This window comes from Dendrobates tinctorius, unplaced genomic scaffold, assembly GCF_039654945.1.
Source record: "Dendrobates tinctorius isolate UK_male_01 unplaced genomic scaffold, ASM3965494v1 ptg000102l, whole genome shotgun sequence".
Taxonomy (NCBI): Eukaryota; Metazoa; Chordata; class Amphibia; order Anura; family Dendrobatidae; genus Dendrobates; species Dendrobates tinctorius.
Window position 1 is genome coordinate 38,097,346 of NW_027361770.1, and position 19,596 is coordinate 38,116,941.

The window sequence follows — 19,596 nt, forward strand, 5'->3', positions numbered from 1 at the left end:
AAAGGCACACAACCACCTTAGATGATGTAGAAGAAATAGCTTTCTCTATTGGTATAATTTTTTGGCAACATGGTGAAATTTTGGAGGAATGTAGGTTACCGTGATTCCAGAGCAAAAGCTATAATTTTATATTTATTCTTGTAATTTTATTAAGCATAGCTTTGGGATAATATTGTAGCATAATATAAGGGCAATGGTGGCAAATATATTTTTGAATATTTTGATATATGTTTACTAGGGTTCAAAGAGTGGTATCCATATTTTTCCCTTTGCTTTTTCACCATTCACCTGTAGAGAACAAGTCACTAATTCTGGTAGTAGTGGTGTTCCTAACTGGAAATCATTAGGAGCTAAAGAAAGCTTGCAGAAGTATGCGCAGACTGCCCCTTCCCGCTCGGGGTGGTGGACTGGAATGAAATAGTCATGTTCTTTGTGCTGCAAGATTGATATTTTCAGATTGCTAAGAGTCTCCTGCTGCTTAATTTAAGCAATCCTTAGCTATAACTCACAGTGGTCACGCTAGGATATTTGGCTTTGAACAACTGCCCAAATAGTCATGTCTACTCTATTTATTTTTATCAAAGTATTTCTTTGCGCAAGACACGTATCAACACCCACAGATGATATGTGATCTTCACTGGTGTGGAAAGTGACTTATGGACTTGTCCCAAATATATTTCCCATAACAGTTATAGGCTGTGTTCATTTTGTCTGAATATATCTGACTGAATAGTATGTACTGAAGTTCACTGACACTTTTTGGAAAATTACAGTACATGCCAATGTTAGAATATTAATAAATTAATCTGTTTTTAAGGGAAGAGCTTTGTACGATAGGTTTTACCTTTTAGTGTTCCAAAAATTATTTTATCGGATAAAATAAACCTGTAGATATAGGGCCAGATTCGTTAGGACTGATGTGTGGTATGCCGGTCTTATTGAAGGTACTGCAGGAGTAAAATGTGCCTAATTCATCTAATTCATTAATAGGCATATCGCTTAATGAATTAGGCATATCTTACAATTACTGTGTACCTTGGCCAAAGTGGCGTAATTTTGGATGAATTTACCAGGCAGGCTTTGCCACACCCTGTTCCACACAAGTGCTGCCAGTTTTGGTGGAGGTGCCCAGGACTGGCATAAAACGCAGAGTCGCAACATTTTTGCACAACTTATACATTAGAAAACTGGCAAAATCACCTTGATCAATCAGGCTCATATTGTTCCATGTAACATGTCATGGCATTTTCCATAAAAGGACTCCCTATGGCTTTCTATTAAGATTTGACACATGCAGAGATACTGTAAGTTCTTGAACATATGTTTTGATATTTTTAAATTACAGAATGAAACTAAAAATAAAGTCTAAATTGTATTTTACAGGAACTATAATTATGTCAGAAGACTTGCGAGATGCTTTAGACAATATGTATGATGCAAGGATTCCTAAACTTTGGTACAAGATTTCCTGGGATTCTGCCACCCTCGGCTTTTGGTTTACAGAACTGCTAGAGAGAAATCAGCAGTTTCGAAGCTGGTTATTTGATGGCCGTCCAAATCAGTTCTGGATGACAGGGTTCTTTAATCCACAGGTAGGTGGATTCAAAGCAACTGTTAAGTGGGTTTCCGCACTTTTCTTTTACTTTACGGGTGGTCCCGATGTGTTATAAAATAACAAATGCAATGAATTAGGTATATGGTAATTTAGATTCCGCGCTGGCCTAGGTTCAACGATACGATCACACACGAAGGTAAAGCATGAATGCGGTTTATTGTCAACGCATTCAAGATTTCCAAACCTCTTCATCAGGACCAAACCACAATGATAGAATACAACATCAAAAAGTGCAGGAATAAAGGACATTAAAAAAAGGGAGCAAAGTAACGAACCTTTGCAGTCATATGATAACACGCCATTGTAGCATATACTTAGTGAAAGGAAAATATAAAAACATAAAAGTATGTAATTGTGATAGATGCAGATGAGAAATGAAATAATAAATTAATTAAAAGACAGTTCGCTGTCTTTTTTTTAATGCATTGTCCATATATTCCTGCACTTTTTGAGTTGTAGTCTATCATTGTGGTTTGGTCCCGATGAAGAGGTTTGGAAACCTTGAAGCACATTGACAATAAACCACATTCATCTTCATCTTCATATGTGATCGTATCTTTGAACTTTGAGCAGCGCGGAGTCTGAACCACCATATTCCTCATTCATTGCAACGTATCTTCTTGGTAGTGTATGCAGCAGAATATGGTGTCCCAATCAGAAATAATGTGTAATGCAGCGACTGGGGTAAAAATGAACTTAATCTGAAAAAAAAAAAGAATAGGACAACCATACAAACAATTGTACAATGTACACGGTACTGTCTGTTCTCCTTTTCTTAATCTCATCTCATTGAAAGGAATTTACTTTTCAAACTCGCTCACTTTTCAATTGGACTTGTTCCAGTCCGAACAACGTACAGTAACACAGTGCTGATACAGCTTGTTTCAAAGTATGTAGAGTGATAATTTGAAGATCATACATACTGCCAATGTTTGTTACTGATCGCAGAAATAAATGAACCTTATATATAGTGCATCCTCTCTTTTCTAATCAAAAGCATTTTTCCACTAGGGTTTTCTGACAGCTATGAGACAGGAAACAACCCGCATGAATTTATCAAAAGGCTGGGCTTTAGACAGTGTGATTTTACATAATGATGTCACCAAAATGATGAAAGAAGATGTCAACGCGCCTCCTCCAGCTGACATTGGAGGCGTATACATTTATGGATTGTTTCTTGATGGCGCTGGCTGGGACCGCAGAAACACTAAGCTGATGGAAGCTCAACCTAAGGTATGGTTCAATTTATAAATGGCAGTTTTAGAAACTTCTGTCCTGTCCATTGAAAAGATAAGCAGGAAAGATACATTCAGGGCTGGAGTCAGCATGCGGCGCACCCAGGCAAGTGCCTGGGCCCTGAGCAGGGGGGTGCCCACTCCCCATTGGGGATACAGTCGTGCTATTTGAGCCCAGTGCCATCACTCGTGAGTGGGCCTCCCTGTCTGCTCAGGGCTCCGGTACTTGCAATACTTACCTCTCCCGTTCCTGCGCTGCAGCATCTTCCGTGTCTTCTGACTCTGACGTTTCAGTCAAAGGGCACGATGACAAGACTAGTGTGCGCCCTCTGCCTAAACAGTCAGCGTAGAGACTAGTGTGCACCCTCTGCCTGACTTGTTGACTCTGATATTTTGCCTGGATGTCCACCCATTGGCTTCTGTATGGATGGATGGACTTAATTTCATATTCTTCCAACTGTCATGGCACTCACATGATGCAGGTTGGCAATTTTCTTGGCCAAGAGACCGCTATCGATGAGCTGGATGATGTTGTTTCTCTTTTCTTGGGAAATCTTCATTTCTGCTTCTCGATTTGAACCAATGACTTTTCACTTGGGAATCAATCTAATAATACACTGAGCTATTATGGAATATGAGAACTAGTTGTATTTTGCATTATTCAGGAAGAAAATATTTTTCTACCATCAGGAGCAAAGCCGTAACAATTCAGTGACATGTCAAGAATCTACATACAGTTGTGGCCAAAAGTATTGACACCCCTGCAGTTCTGTCAGATAATACTCAGTTTCTTCCTGAAAATTATTGCAAACACAAATTCTTTGGTATTATTATCTTCATTTAATTTGTCTTAAATGAAAAAACACAAAAGAGAATGAGCCAAAAAGCAAAACATTGATCATTTCACACAAAACTCCAAAAATGGGCCAGACAAAAGTATTGGCACCCTCAGCCTAATACTTGGTTGCACAACCTTTAGCCAAAATAACTGCGACCAACCGCTTCCGGTAACCATCAATGAGTTTCTTACAATGCTCTGCTGGAATTTTAGACCATTCTTCTTTGGCAAACTGCTCCAGGTCCCTGATATTTGAAGGGTGCCTTCTCCAAACTGCCATTTTTCGATCTCTCCACAGGTGTTCTATGGAATTCAGGTCTGGACTCATTGCTGGCCACCTTAGAAGTCTCCAGTGCTTTCTCTCAAACCATTTTCTATTGCTTTTTGAAATGTGTTTTGGGTCATTGTCCTGCTGGAAGACCCATGACCTCTGAGGGAGGCCCAGCTTTCTCACACTGGGCCCTACATTATGCTGCAAAATTTGTTGGTAGTCTTCAGACTTGCCATGCACACGGTCAAGCAGTCCAGTGCCAGAGGCAGCAAAGCAACCCCAAAACATCAGGGAACCTCCGCCATGTTTGACTATAGGGACCGCGTTCTTTTCTTTGAATGCCTCTTTTTTCTCCTGTAAACTCTATGTTGATGCCTTTGCCCAAAAAGCTCTACTTTTGTCTCATCTGACCAGAGAACATTCTTCCAAAACGTTTTAGGCTTTTTCAGGTAAGTTTTGGCAAACTCCAGCCTGGCTTTTTTATGTCTCGGGGTAAGAAGTGGGGTCTTCCTGGGTCTCCTACCATACAGTCCCTTTTCATCCAGATGCCGACGGATAGTACGTGGTGACACTGTTGTACCCTCGGACTGCAGGGCAGCTTGAACTTGTTTGGATGTTAGTCGAGGTTCTTTATCCAACATCCGCACAATCATGCGTTGAAATCTCTTGTCAATTTTTCTTTTCTGTCCACATCTAGGGAGGTTAGCCACAGTGCCATGGGCTTTAAACTTCTTGATGACACTGCGCAAGGTAGACACAGGAACATTCAGGTCTTTGGAGATGGACTTGTAGCCTTGAGATTGCTCATGCTTCCTCACAATTTGGTTTCTCAAGTCCTCAGACAGTTCTTCGGTCTTCTTTCTTTTCTCCATGCTCAATGTGGTACACACAAGGACACAGGACAGAGGTTGAGTCAACTTTAATCCATGTCAACTGGCTGCATGTGTGATTTAGTTATTGCCAACACCTGTTAGGTGCCACAGGTAAGTTACAGGTGCTGTTAATTACACAAATTAGAGAAGCATCACACGATTTTTCGAACAGTGCCAATACTTTTGTCCACCCTCTTTTTTATGATTGGTGTGAAATTATATCCAATTTGGCTTTAGGACAATTGTTTTTGTGTTTTTTCATTTAAGACAAATTAAATGAAGATAATAATACCAAAGAATTTGTGTTTGCAATCATTTTCAGGAAGAAACTGAGTATTATCTGACAGAATTGCAGGGGTGTCAATGCTTTTGGCCACAACTGTAACTAATCATATGCTAAATAGTTGCAAGTCAAATTTAAGTATGAGATATCCAAGATGATTGTCTATAAAATGATGGTAGTCTCAAGTTCAAAGCATAAGTGGAAAATCATATATAAGGCCTGAAAGTCAAAAGTTCAAAACATTGTTACCCTTTTGCTCTTCACTGTATAACTTCAATTTACAGCTTTGTGCTGCCAGGTAATGCTGGTATTTGTTGTTTGAGCAAATTCATTATGTGAAAAGTTTTCACAAGAGATGAGGGAACCCTAACTGTAAAGTTCGGTGTTGATACCAGACACCCAGTGATGAACTCCGAACATGGATTCCTCTTTGTAGTCAGTTTTACAGTTCAAGCAGGAGTGAGAGAGTGATATTTTGCAGCTCCATAGTTCGGGTCCCCATTGATTTCTATGAGGTTCAGGTTAAAGTTTGGGTCCAATTCTTGGACCGGAACCGAACTTTGGACCAACGTTCAGTCGAACGCCATGGACCCGACCTTCTGTGGGTCTGCTCATCCCTAGTTATCACTGCTAGACATTTGTATCCTTGTATTAAAGTTTGCTAAAAGTAAGACTAGGTTCACACTAATATAGTGCTTTCTGTTGAGCACTATGTTGGGGTTTCTCTCAAATTACCCTGAAAAACTGGATTCCAAAAGGAACCCCAACAGAGTCATTCACTTCCAGCACGCCAACGGAGTCATTGTAGACACTGTTTGGCCTCCATATCCTGGCAGTATTCGTCTACTCTTTTTCAAATATTCACAAAAATGTGATTCATTGAAGTAAATAGCTCTTTTGTGTCTCTGTTGGAGTTTCTGTCGGAATACTGTTTTTAATGGATACAGACAGGAACCCACACATAGTGCTTAATGAAGAGCACAGCATTAGGCCGATTGCACACGTCCTTTTTTTTTCAGTACCGGAAAAAAATGGTACCAGAGATGACAGTGTCTGCGTGTCCGTGTGTGTAATACTTGTGGCACACATGTGGCAACTGTGTGCTGCATCAGTACCACAGGGATGGGAACCAGGGAAGAAGTACTACAGTAAGGGCTGTTCCCCGGTGCCGGGTGCTGAAGACAGCTCTCATCATTCTCCCCTGCTCTGCCGGCGATCAGCGCGAGCAGGGGAGAATGATGGGAGTTGCATTCAAGACATAACAATGACAGCAGGCGGCGGCTAATGGGACTATTACTCCCATCAGCCTACACCTGCTGCCGCTAATAACAGTGACAGAAGAAGCGGCTGATGGCAGTATTCATCGCCCGCCACCTACGCTGTAAATAAATAAATAAAAGAAAAACCCGGCATGTGTTTCGCTCTATTTTCTATAACCAGCCATTCAAAACTGACAGCTGGGGGCTGCAACCCTACGCTGTCGGCTTCAGCAAGGCTAGTTATCAAGAATAGAGGTGTCCCCGCCCTGTTTTTTAAATTATTTAAATAATTTATTTTAAAAATTGGCATAGGGTCCCCCCATTTTTGATAACCAGCCTTGCTAGAGCTGACAGCTGGGGGTTGGTATTCTCAGGCTTGTAAGGGGCCATTGATATAGGCCCCCCAGCCTAAGAATAGCTGCCTACAGCTGCCCAAAAAAGGCACATCTATTAGATGTGCCAATTCTGGTGCTTTGCCTGGCTCTTCCCACTTGCCCTGTAGTGGTGGCAAGTGGGGTTCATATTTGTGGGGTTGCTGTCATCTTTGTATTGTCAGGTGACATCAAGCCCATGGCTTAGTAATGGAGAGACATCTATAAGACACCTATCCATTACTAATCCTATAGTTACATCCTTGATAAAGACAGAGCCAGAATAAAGTATTTTATTACAAATAAAACAAAACACAGTTTTCCATTTTTATTTAAAAATAATAAACACAGTTATGCTCACCTAACTCCACCAAAGCCCTCGAATTCTGTAATACAGTGGGGGGAAAAGTATTTAGTCAGCCACCAATTGTGCAAGTTCTCCTACTTTAAAAAGATGAGAGAGGCCTGTAATTGTCATCATAGGTAGACCACAACTATGAGAGTCAAAATTAGAAAACAAATACAGAAAAGCTATTACCTGTAGTAATGGCACCTGTTTGAACTTGTTATTCGTATAAAAGATACCCGTCCACAACCTCAAACAGTCACACTCCAATCTCCACTATGGTGAAGACCAAAGAGCTGTCGAAGGACACAAGAAACAAAATTGTAGCCCTGCACCAGGCTGGGAAGACTGAATCTGCAATAGGCAAGCAGCTTGGTGTGATGAAATCAACTGTGGGAGCAATAATAAGAAAATGGAAGACATACAAGACCACTGATAATCTCCCTCGATCTGAGGTTCCATGCAAGATCTCACCCCATGGGGTCAAAATTCCCAGAACCACACGGGAGGACCTAGTGAATGACCTGCATAGAGCTGGAACAACCGCAACAAAGGCTACCATCAGTAACACACTACGCCGCCAGGGACTCAGATCCAGCAGTACCAGACAAGTCCCCCTGCTTAAGCCAGTACATGTCTGGGCCCATCTGAAGTTTGCTAGAGAGCATTTGGATTATCCAGAAGAGTATTGGGAGAATGTCATTTGGTCTGATGAAACCAAAGTAGAACTGTTTGGTAGAAACAAAACTCGTCATGTTTGGAGGAGAGAGAATACTGAGTTGCAGCCAAAGAACACCATACCTACTGTGAAGAATGTGGGTGGCAACATCATGCGTTGGGGCTGTTTCTCTGCAAAGGGACCAGGACGACTGATCCGTGTACATGAAAGAATGAATGGGGCCATGTATCGTGAGATTTTGAGTGCAAACCTCCTTCCATCAACAAGGGCATTGAAGATGAAATGTGGATTGGTCATTCAGCATGATAATGATCCCAAGCTCAACACCAAGGGCAACGAAGGAGTAGCATCATAAGAAGCATATGAGGGTCCCGGAGTGGCCTAGCCAGTCTCCAGATCTCAACCCCATCGAAAATCTTTGGAGGGAGTTGAAAGTCCATGTTGCCCAGCGACAGGCCCAAAAAAATCAATGCATGGAGGTCTGCATGGAGGAATGGGCCAACATACCACCAACAGTGTGTGCCAACCTTGTGAAGACTTACAGAAAATGTTTGACCTCTGTCAATGCCAGCAAAGGATGTGTAACAAAATATTGAGATGACCTTTTGTTACTGACTAAACACTAATTTTCCACCATAATTTTCTAAATAAATTTTGCCAAATCAGACAAGGTGATTTTCTGGATTTGTTTTCTCATTTTGACTCTCATAGTTGTGGTTTACCTATGATGTCAATTTCAGGCCTTTCACATCTTTTTAAGTGGGAGAACTTGCACAATTGGTGGCTGACTAAATACTTTTTTTTTCCCCACTATAAAACTAAAATAAAAACAATAATATCCCTCGCCTCTCCATCTTTCTGTCCCACACCGTAATCCATGTCTGGGGGATAAATAATTTTCAACCTGGACGGTGCCAAGATGCAACCGTCCATGCTGAGAACCACTGTGAATGAGCTTCTGTGAGCGCAGCATCATTGACCAGCGGTGACATCATCGAGGTTATTGCCGGTCAGTGAGACTACGTTCCCTGCATGGCTGATCTGACGTGACTTCAGCACTGTGAGAAAAAGTCAGTCATGAGGTCACCACAGCTCATTCACCAGTGTTTCTCAGCCTGGAGGGTCACATCTTGGCATTGTAAAAGTTGAAAATTATTTATCCCCAGATACGGATTATGGAGGAGAGGTGAGGAATATTGTTGTTTTTATTTTATTTTTTAATTATTTATTTACAGCGCAGGAGCCGGCTAATGAATACACCCATCAGCCGCTCCTGCTCTCGCTGTTATTAGTGGTAGCAAGTGTCGGATCATGGAAGCTGTAGTCCTATCAGCTGACATCAGTGACCGGTGGTAAACTTTATGCCTCTGATCACAGCTGAGCGCTTACGCTGTCTTTTGACAGAGTGGGAACCACGGCTCTCTCTTATCAGTGGGGATGATTTCACCGCCGATCAGAAGCCGTGTTTGCCGCGCTGTCATGCACATGTCAGCTTGGCAAGCACTGAAGGTTTGGGCCCCCCATTCAATTGAATGGGGTCTGGGTTTGGGTCCGGGTACTGTTCTGGTACACAATCCCAAACTTTTTGTAACTGTTGGCTGAACCTGCTGGACCCGAACATCCAGGTGTCCGCCCATCTCTAATTATATACTGTATTTAAGGAGTCAGAGTCTGTCCATTTGATAACGACTCCACCAAAATGGACACTGACTCCGACTCGACAGCCCTGCTGCTTATAACATCATACTGTATGGGGATAGATTGAGCTACTAATGTTCTGTACCCATCATTCTTCATTAGCCGGTGTAAAGAGGTAGAGAAACAAGAGCCAAACGACTTCAATATTGTCGATCACACTCATTGAACGGCCTGAACTCAGCACATGTAAATACAACCAAAATGTTTGAGCGTCATGGTGCAATACGTGAGCATTGGGGGCCTTATTTTATTTTTTTGCCTAGGGCCCCACTTTGTCTAAAACCGTCCCTAGATGTGTGAAACAGCCTTTAGTGTGATCCTGGCCTGAATGGTAAAGAAACAAAAGCAATTGAAGCTATGCAAATAATTGCAGGATGCCATTTCTTTTTTGTGTATAACTATTGTGCCATTAGCCACTGACCTATGAGAAATTAGCCAGTGTATAAGCTCTTGTCCTCATCTACTTTGTGATTTTAGTAAGATTTTTTTTCAATCACTGAAAATGAAACCTGCCGCTAATAACAGTTTTATCAGTTATGACAAGCCTTTTAATACAGTCCAGCACCTGTGGCAACCGATGTTTTAAAAATCAGTGTAGATTGTGCTAGTAAAATGTCAGTGTGTACAGATTTTGGGATAGGAGCCAGCAATGACTTCCTCACAATCCCCTAATCATTACATATAGCAGACATGTATTAAAGTTAGAAATGGCTGTACCAGCTGCTCAGAGACTGACACGTGTACTCTCATCATAATACAAAGACGGCCCACAATATAAAATGTAACTGTACTTTTAAACTGCTTGACACTGATCTGAACTGGGTGAAATTTTTTTCTAAGCACAATTAGTAGTCAGCAAAATGTACTGTATGGTGTTCTGCTCATTTACCCTTAGGCCATGTTCACATGTTCAGTATTTGGTCAGTATTTAACATCATCAGTATTTTACATCAGTATGTGTAAGCCAAAACCAGGAGTGAGTGAAAAATACAGAAGTAGTGACATGTTTCTATTATACTTGTCCCACTCCTGATTTTGGCTTACAAATACTGATGTAAAATACTGACTAAATACTGAACGTGTGAACATGACCTTAGAAGTAGAAACACTACTCTGATCAATACACCCCACAAATCAAAACATATTAGACGTGAATATTTTGGGTCTTCTCACCCTTCATTAACCTTGGAATAAAAAAGCATGCAAAAAAATCAAACTATGACACTAACATAGGTTTTCCAGGTGGGCAACCCCTTTCCCGTATACAGGACACCCCATAGTCAGGTGCTATTATCAGTGACTGTACCGTCCCCATGTTACTGCAACCCCATTGGGAACAGATCAATTGCCAACGCGGGAAGCGGTTCTACATTGTGCCATAGCTCTCTACTAGTGACGACAATGAGTAGTATTTCCTTGGTGGAAGAATGGGGAATAAATTGAAGGACTTGGCATTTTTAATGCCCCTTGTGGGCACATTTTATCTATCTTTTATGTTCACCCAGAGTTCCACATTAATAATCTCTGAGTGTTTTTGGACTGTGGGATGTTAAACTGATGGCATTACTCCAGTGTATACAGCTCTTGTTACAATTCTTCAGCCTAACCAGAAAATAAGATTAGTGTGATGGCCCTGACAGCGCTGTCAGTGGAATAGCACTCTGTTTTCTGCACATAGTGTATTCAGTACAATTTGGGAAATGTAACTCTTATCACTAAAGCTGGCTATGAAAAGCGTTTTTTCATGAAGGATTATGGACTACCAGTCTCACTGATTAAACTCTGTCATTTTTAGTTTTTTATTCATTTGCAACTGTCACAGTCGGTTTGAAATGACAAGTTGAAACAGGAGCTGGATGAGGATTTCATTTAGTGGCAATCTGTGTTTCTACCAGACGCGGTGCTCTGACACCTATAGGTGACGTACAGCTGTTTGTTCTCCATGTCTAGTACATATTGTTCTGCGGAAAGATGATCTCTAATCTAAAAATAAAGCACTCGTTGCTTTACTTTTTAATATCCTGCTCTTGACTTGACAAGACTGCAAAATATAAAGGAAATGTAAAATGACGCAGCATATCACTTTCATTTACACATTATATCATGGCATCTGCCAATTATACACTAATTTCAGTGTCATTTGAATTTTTAGCCCTTAAGTTATTCTCTTTTAAGAAATTTTATTGCAAATTATTGTAGGCCCTTTCTTAAGGGTCCATATACATTATTTCCATGTTGCAGTACAGTGAAAGTGCCAGCTTTGAATAATTCATCATATAATGGGCCACAAATCCGATATGAGCAAGATGTAACATAACTGCCTTCTCCCCAGTCACCACAAAAGACCATGTTGCAACTTCATTTTATATGTAGTGATAAGATGGCACCTACTTATGATGTTTTTTTCTGTTAGAACCCATATGGATCTAATAGAAAAGAAAATTGTGCCAGTACCACGTGGACACTGTACGTGGAAGCCTGGCAGGTATTAAAGGGAATCTATCACCAGGTTTTGGAAATTATAATCTGAGAGCAGAATAATATTGGAACAAAGATGCTGATTCCAGCAATGTGTTACTTACTGGGCTGCATGCTGTCTTTTTCATAATATCACTTTTTCTGCTGCAAATCTAGCAGTTCTCTGAAGGCTGAGCTCTTATAACCCCGCCCACATGATTGATCGGTCACTTTCTGTGTACACAGTAAATTGGCAGAAAGCTACTAATCAGCTGTGGAGGCGGTTATTACAAAGAGCAGGATGACAACCTGGCACGAGACAACTAGTCCTCTACTGATAATCTGCTGCTGATAAATCACTGCATTTATTGAAACAATGCACAGCCCAGTAAGTGACAAATCCCTGAAACCGTTAAGAAAAGAGGTAAACTCATTACTCATACTTACTATTATCCCCTAAATGTCACAAAATGATGTAGTGCTGCTGTAGCACACTTATACAGTGATGAGGAAGTGACCCAGCAAAGTTCAAAGGAAAACGTCTCTTATTGTTCAACTCAGGAAAACACCGCACACAATAAGCAGCCGGGAAACATATCCTCTGGTTTACAGTCACTAAACACGCCAGTCCGCCTCTAACCTGTTGCCGTGGGCGACTGCACCGCTTTGTTAATGTTCTATTCACAGCTTTACACAGTACATGATATCCTTCAGTTTACAGTCACTAAACATGCCAGTCCTCCCTTGAGACCAGTTGCTTCTGGCAACTGCAACGCTGTGTAAATGTTCTACACACAGCATTACACAGCACACGATATCCTCCAGATCGCAGCTGGGAACCATATCCTTCAGTTTACAGTCACTAAAAACTCTAGTCCTCTTTCGGGCACAGGACAGTCTACCTCCAGTTCACCGCCGGGCACAAGACCATCCACCTCCGAGATCCGTTGCCGTGGGCAAGTGCACCGCTGTGTTAGCTGTGGGTGCTAGGTGTCTTAGCTTCCCTGGCTGTTTAGCTCTGCAAGCCTGTGTTGCCTCACATGTGGAGCTCTGCAGAGCCTACTGCTCTGAACTGCTCCAAACACCCAGACTGACACTGACTCTGACCCTGACACACCCCAAACCCTATACTGTAGTGTTTTTAACTAGCAACCTGTGGCCTTGGGCCACATGAAAAACCCAGGCCAGGAATGAAACCGACTGCAACACTACCATCTGCAGTCTGTTTCAAAACACCAAAACCCAGTGCAGGTTTTCCCTAAATCTGTCTTGGACAACTAGCATGTCCAAGAGCTATACTCACTTTAGTCTACATTGCCACCACAGCTACGACTGTGACTGCAGTGTCCTCTCATGGCCTCAATACGCCTCCGTGCACATCCTGGGGGGAACATACAATGACCCTCACATGTAACACCAGTCACTGCCTCACAATGGATTTAGCAATTGTCATAACACAAATATATATTTTTTCATATAAATACAGTGCTAGCCACTCCCTGTTTATCTAATACTAGACAATTTCTTTTGTCAGAAGTCACCAGGCCTTTTTAGCTTCTGAAGACCCTTAGTCAATGTTCTAGTTTACATTAACATTGCCCTGACCATGCTTTCTAATCTGTATTCTCTGAAAACTGCTTCATCTAACGTGATGGAGAGGAGCAACCATCGATTTATGTTCTGATTCATATATCTCATTACTGATGCTAGATGGCAGTCCCAGGTTTCCTTATGCAGCACGGCCCACCTTCCAGAGACACAACGATAACTTAAGCTGTAGAGGCGTTGTGATAAATAAGGTCAATTATGTTGTAATTAGCAGCTGTCCCATGACACACAATCGGCCCGAGAACGTGAAGTTTCAGGAGCTTGTGCCATAAATAACGTCCTGCTTCTTCTTAGATCTTTAGCATTGCAGCCAATAAATTAAGCATATAGCGTCTCAGTGCAATGCCATCAATATATTATATAAAATACCACATATATGTAATAATAATAAATAATAATCTTTATTTTTATAAAGCGCTAACATATTCCGCAGCGTTTTACATTTTGCATCCATGTCCCCGATAGGGCTCACTATCTAAATTCCCTATCAGTATGTCTTTGGAATGTGGGAGGAAACCCACGCAAACACGGGGAGAACTTACAAACTCGTTGCAGATGTTGTCCGTGATGGGATTCGAACCCAGGACTCCAGCGCTGAACGGCTGCAGTGTTATCCGCTGAGCCACCGTGCTGCCAAAGCCAGTTATGTCTGCAAAGTTTGTCCGTTCGCTATGAGCCATACACAACACGTAGTTATGTTAGCCAGAATTGCAGCTTTCATATACAGTATATAATGAACAACTACTGATTACAGAATTGTACCTTTACCTCCTATTCAATCAGTGCAGTATTTCAGCAGAATATGCCAATTATATTCATGTGGACATGAACTGTGTATAATCAACCACTAATGAGTAAACCCGCAATGGATTATCCTATTCCTTGTGCTGCTGACAGACCCTCTGCCCACTTACCATTTCAGCTTTTCATTTTCATAACTGCAGATCCTCTTTAAGAAAAGTGTGAACCCCCTGTGTCAACCCACTTTTATATAGCCACTAGCTTAAGAGCCCGGCGTTGCCTGGGCATAGTAACCAACTGTGGTTAGTTATAACAAATTATAATGATTATATTGCACATAAAAACTGTGCATCTAATCCTATCCTGTGTAATACTGACTGCTGAGCTGTGTATCTAATCCTATTCTGTGTGATACTGTCTGCTGAGCCGTGTATCTAATCCTATTCTGTGTGATACTGAATTCTGAGCCGTGTATCTAATCCTATTCTGTGTGATACTCTATGCTGAGCTGCATATCTCATCCTATCCTGTGTGATAATGTCTGCTGAGCTGTGTATCTAATCCTATCCTGTGTGTTACTGACTGCTCAGCCGTGTATCTAATCCTCTCCTGTATGATACTGACTGCTGAGCCGTGTATCTAATCCTCTCCTGTGTGATATTGACTGCTGAGCTGCGTATCTAATCCTATCCTGTGTGATACTAACTGCTGAGCCGTGTATCTAATCCTATCCTGTGTGATACTGGGCTCCCCCTGCAGTCTGTGTCAGAGGGTGGTCTGTGTTGGCGCGGTAATAAATTGTGTTATTTCCAGCTTTACAGAAGGACGATAACACCATAGAAATGATAAGAATAATAGACCTCAGTTACCACAACTGTCTACACAGAAAACTGTTGCTGATAGCAACCAATCACAGCTCATTTTTCATCTTTTAAACAGCTCTAGGACAGCGTGGCGATTTTTGAGTGGTGACTTTTGTATTTCGACTTTTATGTGGCGAGGTTGGTGTATGTGTGGTGAAATGTGTGCTGAGGGTGGGATATGTGTTGAAGCATGTGGTAGTGTGTGGCACATTTTGTGTGTGTGGTGAGTATCCCCTGTCAGGGCCCCACCTTAGCAACTGTACGGTATATACTCTTTGGCGCCATCGCTCTCATTCTTTAAGTCCCCCTTCTTCACATCTGGCAGCTGTCAATTTGCCTCCAACACTTTTCCTTTCACTTTTTCCCCATTATGTAGATAGGGGCAAAATTGTTTGGTGAATTGGAATGTGCGGGGTTAAAATTTTGCCTCACAACATAGCCTAGGACGCTCTCGGGGTCCAGACGTGTGACTGTGCCAAATTTTGTGGCTGTAGCTGCGACGGTGCGGATGCCAATCCCGGACATATACACACATATATACACACCCACATTGAGCTTTATATATTAGATAGAATACTCAAACTGTAGCTTTTGGGATAGTGTAGATTTATGATATCTGGAAACTAGTGAAGGAGAAACAAACGCTATGTGCACATTTTAGGTGCTGCGCATTTCTCCGCGCGGATTTGGAAAAATCCACAGGTAAATTCTCAGGTCAAAAGACCTGCGGTTTACCTGCGGATTAGCCTGCGGTTTAGCGCTGCGGTTTCACACCTCTACAATGGAGAAGGTGTGAAACCGCAGTGGAATCCGTACAAAGAATTGACATGCTGCCGATTTGAACCCGCAGCAAATCCGTGCGGAAAAATCCGTAGCATGTGCACAGCGTTTTTCAGTTTACCATTGAAAACAATGGTACTGTACAACACACCTAAATCTGCTGCGGACCTGCAGCTCCTGAAACACTGCGGATCCGCAGCAGAATCCGCAACGTGTGCACATGGCCAAAAGGTACAAGAAATAATTAGGAATAACATGCAAATCATTCAGAGGTGGATTTTCAAATATTAGAATGGAAATTGCAAATCTATAATTGCTAATGTTGTCTCTGCTATCTGGCTTATAATGTAAATGTGCACATATATGGATAATAATCTATTCTAATCCCATTTATTATTCCGCTTAGGTTTAATAACTGTTCCTTTGATTTCCAGGTCCTCTTTACCAATCTGCCTGTTGTCCATGTCTATGCAATAAGTACCACCGGCCCTTTGGATCCTAAGAAACAGCTGAGTAGTCTGTACTCCTGCCCAGTGTACAAGAAGCCACGTAGGACGGACCTGACATATGTCTTCTCCCTGTACCTAAGAACCGTGTTTGTGCCCGACCACTGGACAATGAGAGGTGTTGCCCTTCTTTGTGACAACAAGTAAATAGATTGGCTTCCATGACTTTCATGGATGGTTAGGGGCAAAGATCCTGAAGACCTGGAAATGAGACTGTTATCACTTATAATTTTACATGTTATTACTGCTATTATTAACAACACTTTCATGCTGTTTTGAACACATCCATGCAAAAATCGCACGTATATGGCACAGTTTGTATATTATAAATGTCCCTGCACTATAGCACTTCTAAGGCTACTTTCACACTTGCGTTTTTTTGCTGCACGTTTTTAGCGCACACAAACGCATGAAAAAAACGCATCATGCGTTTGTGTGCGTTTTTTGTGGGTTTTGGTGCATTTTTTTAAAAAAACACGCATGCGTTTTTTTTCGCATACGTGCACTTTACAATGCGCACGTATGCGCACCCATAGACTTTAATGGGTGTTTTGTTGTAAAAAAACGCATTGCGTGCGCATGCATTTTTTGGGGACAAGTTGAACGCACAAAAAATGCAATTGGATGCATTTTGTGCGCCTGAGCGCACACTGCAAAAAAACGCATGCGCATACAAACGCGTACGTGCGCATATGTATGTGCACATATGCGCACCCATGTTATGGTATAGGGGAAATAACGCATGCTTTTTTTGCGCTAAAAAGCAGCGCAAAAAAACGCAAGTGTGAAACCAGCCTAAGAAAAAATCATGTTTGTCATCATCAATCTCCCATCTCACATCACAGGGCAAACAGAGTGTTCACCTTATACCAAATGAAGATTTATTCTGCGTTCGTGTCTTAGTGTTTCTTTTATTTTTAATCAGTGCCTTCTAAAACTTAATAGAAAATGATGTGTGGATTTGTTCATTATTCTACATATATTTTACAATAATTTAACATTGTTTAATTCTTTTCAGAAAATATTGTTTCCTAATCATGGACTTGTGTACTATGCAATGTATACATTTGATATGATATTCAATAAATATTGATTATCTGTGCACCAAGTCATACAGATCTTTGATTATATGAGTACCAAGTCATGCAGATCTTCTTTATACAGTGGGTTTTTACATGGTAAAAGATCTGAGGGCCAATTCACCAAAGCTTTTATGTCACAGAAGTGACGTAAAAGCTTTGAAAATCTTTTCAAAACAGAGTCGTGCAAAAATTTTTGGGACAGGACATGGCCGTGTCTATGACCCCCATCAAATTTGCTGCAATTTTCTGTCAGAAATGATACTTCAGTCCATGACTGGAGTAGCATTTCTGTCACCGTACATGGAGTCACACAAGACTTATTAGAGGTGCTGTATTCATTAAGTGGCATGTTTTTCTTAATAAATTTGTTTCCGTGTACTCTGTCAAGACTGGCATAGTACAAACTTGTGCTAGTCCTATCTTGCTGAATCAGCCCCCTAGTCATTTTAATATTGCACTAATAATTAAGATTCATTAATTTCTATTTAAAAGTCCAGCTGGTTTATTGCAGTCCTCATAAACCACATCACTGGAAACTCAAATACAGCCTGCTCCCGACATTTTAACCCCCTAAATACTGCGATCAAAATCAATCACAGCATTTAGCAGGCAAGCAGAGGGAGGGAGCCCCCTGTTCTCTCTGATTTGCTCCCCCGCAACATCATGATGACATCCGGGTCATCAGAGCTAGCAAACTTGTTACATCATGCTGCAGCAAGTTTGTTTGTCAGTGCAATGCTGACAGTTTGTAAAGCATAACAAAGCCCCTGCTTTGCTATGCTTTACAAGCGATCAGACTGCAAAAGTGAAAGTCTTAGTGAGACAAAGTAAAAAAGTGAAAAAAATTGTCGGAAAATAATAAATAAAAATATATTGCACCCATATATAAATATTTTTATGAAACAAAAAAGTACACATATTTGGTATCTGCATCTGGGATGATGCTACCTATAAAACTGTCCCACTAGTTAACCTCTTTAGAGCACACCACAAAAAAATTAAAAAACAATGCTTTATCATGATACCGCCGAACAAAAAGTGGGATAAAATGCGATAAAAAAATAAATAAAAATGTTATCACTGAAAACAAGCTGCCATACAGCTCCATCAGCGGAAAAATAAAAATTGTATAGCTCTCGGAATAAAGCGGTGCAAAAATAATTATTTTTCCTATAAAATAGTTTTTCATTTTTAAAAAGTGCCAAAACATAAAAAGGCGATATATATGAGATAGCACTGTAATCGTACTGACCCAAAGAATAAAACTGCCTTATCAATTTTACCACACGTGGAGCAACATAAAACAAACCAAAAAAACTATTCCTGAATTGCTGTTTTTGTTCATTCTGCCTCCCAAAAATAGGAATAGAAAGCGATCAAAAAATGTCGTGTCTGAACATGATACCAATAAAACGTCAACTCGTCCTCCCATGACTCTGTCAGCCGAGATATAGAAAAAAATTATACCTCTCAAAATATGGCGATACTAGTTTTTGCAATAAAAAGAGTCTTTTAGTGTGTGACAGCTGCCACACAGAAAAAAATCTGATAAATCTAGTATCCCTGTAATCGCATTGACCTGAGGAATAAAGTCGTCTAATCACTTATACCATACAAGGAATGGTGTAAAAAAAGCAAAACAAAAAAAACAATTCTTCACCTGCTGTTTATTTTGCTCATTCTGCCTTCCAAACATCACGGAAAGACTTGACTCACATTTCCCCTGCACTGTGCGCTGAGTGCTTGCACTGGGGTTTCTATGTAAATCTCTGAAATACGTGATTCAGACAGAACCCCCAGTCAGGTTGTCTTCTGTCAATGGAAGCATTCCTCATTACTGGTAGCACAAAGGCTCTGGAAAAGCGGAATGGCTCCTCGCCCCCACAAAATAAATTTAGGAAATTCTGCACTCCCAAATCCAAATGCCTATCCCTTCTGAGCCCCACAGTGTGCCAAAACCACATTTAGCGTCCCCATGTTTGGCATTCTGTAGTGATGACAGTCCACTTAATTTATGGATGCATGTCTCCAGGAGCATGAGCTGGTCACTTCAACAGCAGTTTGGCACCTCAGAGGGTCTGCCGATCTAACA

General features: G+C 41.2%; 1 protein-coding gene across 1 annotated transcript in view; it reads left to right on the forward strand.

Annotated features, from left to right (window-relative positions):
• Nucleotides 1–17,534, forward strand: part of LOC141099782 (dynein axonemal heavy chain 5-like) — a 587,253-nt gene extending 569,719 nt beyond the window's left edge. The window contains exons 75-77 of the mRNA XM_073587845.1: nt 1,384–1,592; nt 2,627–2,848; nt 16,351–17,534. Of these exons, the coding sequence (XP_073443946.1) occupies nt 1,384–1,592; nt 2,627–2,848; nt 16,351–16,569 (650 nt within the window). The 3' untranslated portion in view covers nt 16,570–17,534. The remainder of the gene's footprint in view (nt 1–1,383; nt 1,593–2,626; nt 2,849–16,350) is intronic.
• Nucleotides 17,535–19,596: the final 2,062 nt, after the last annotated feature.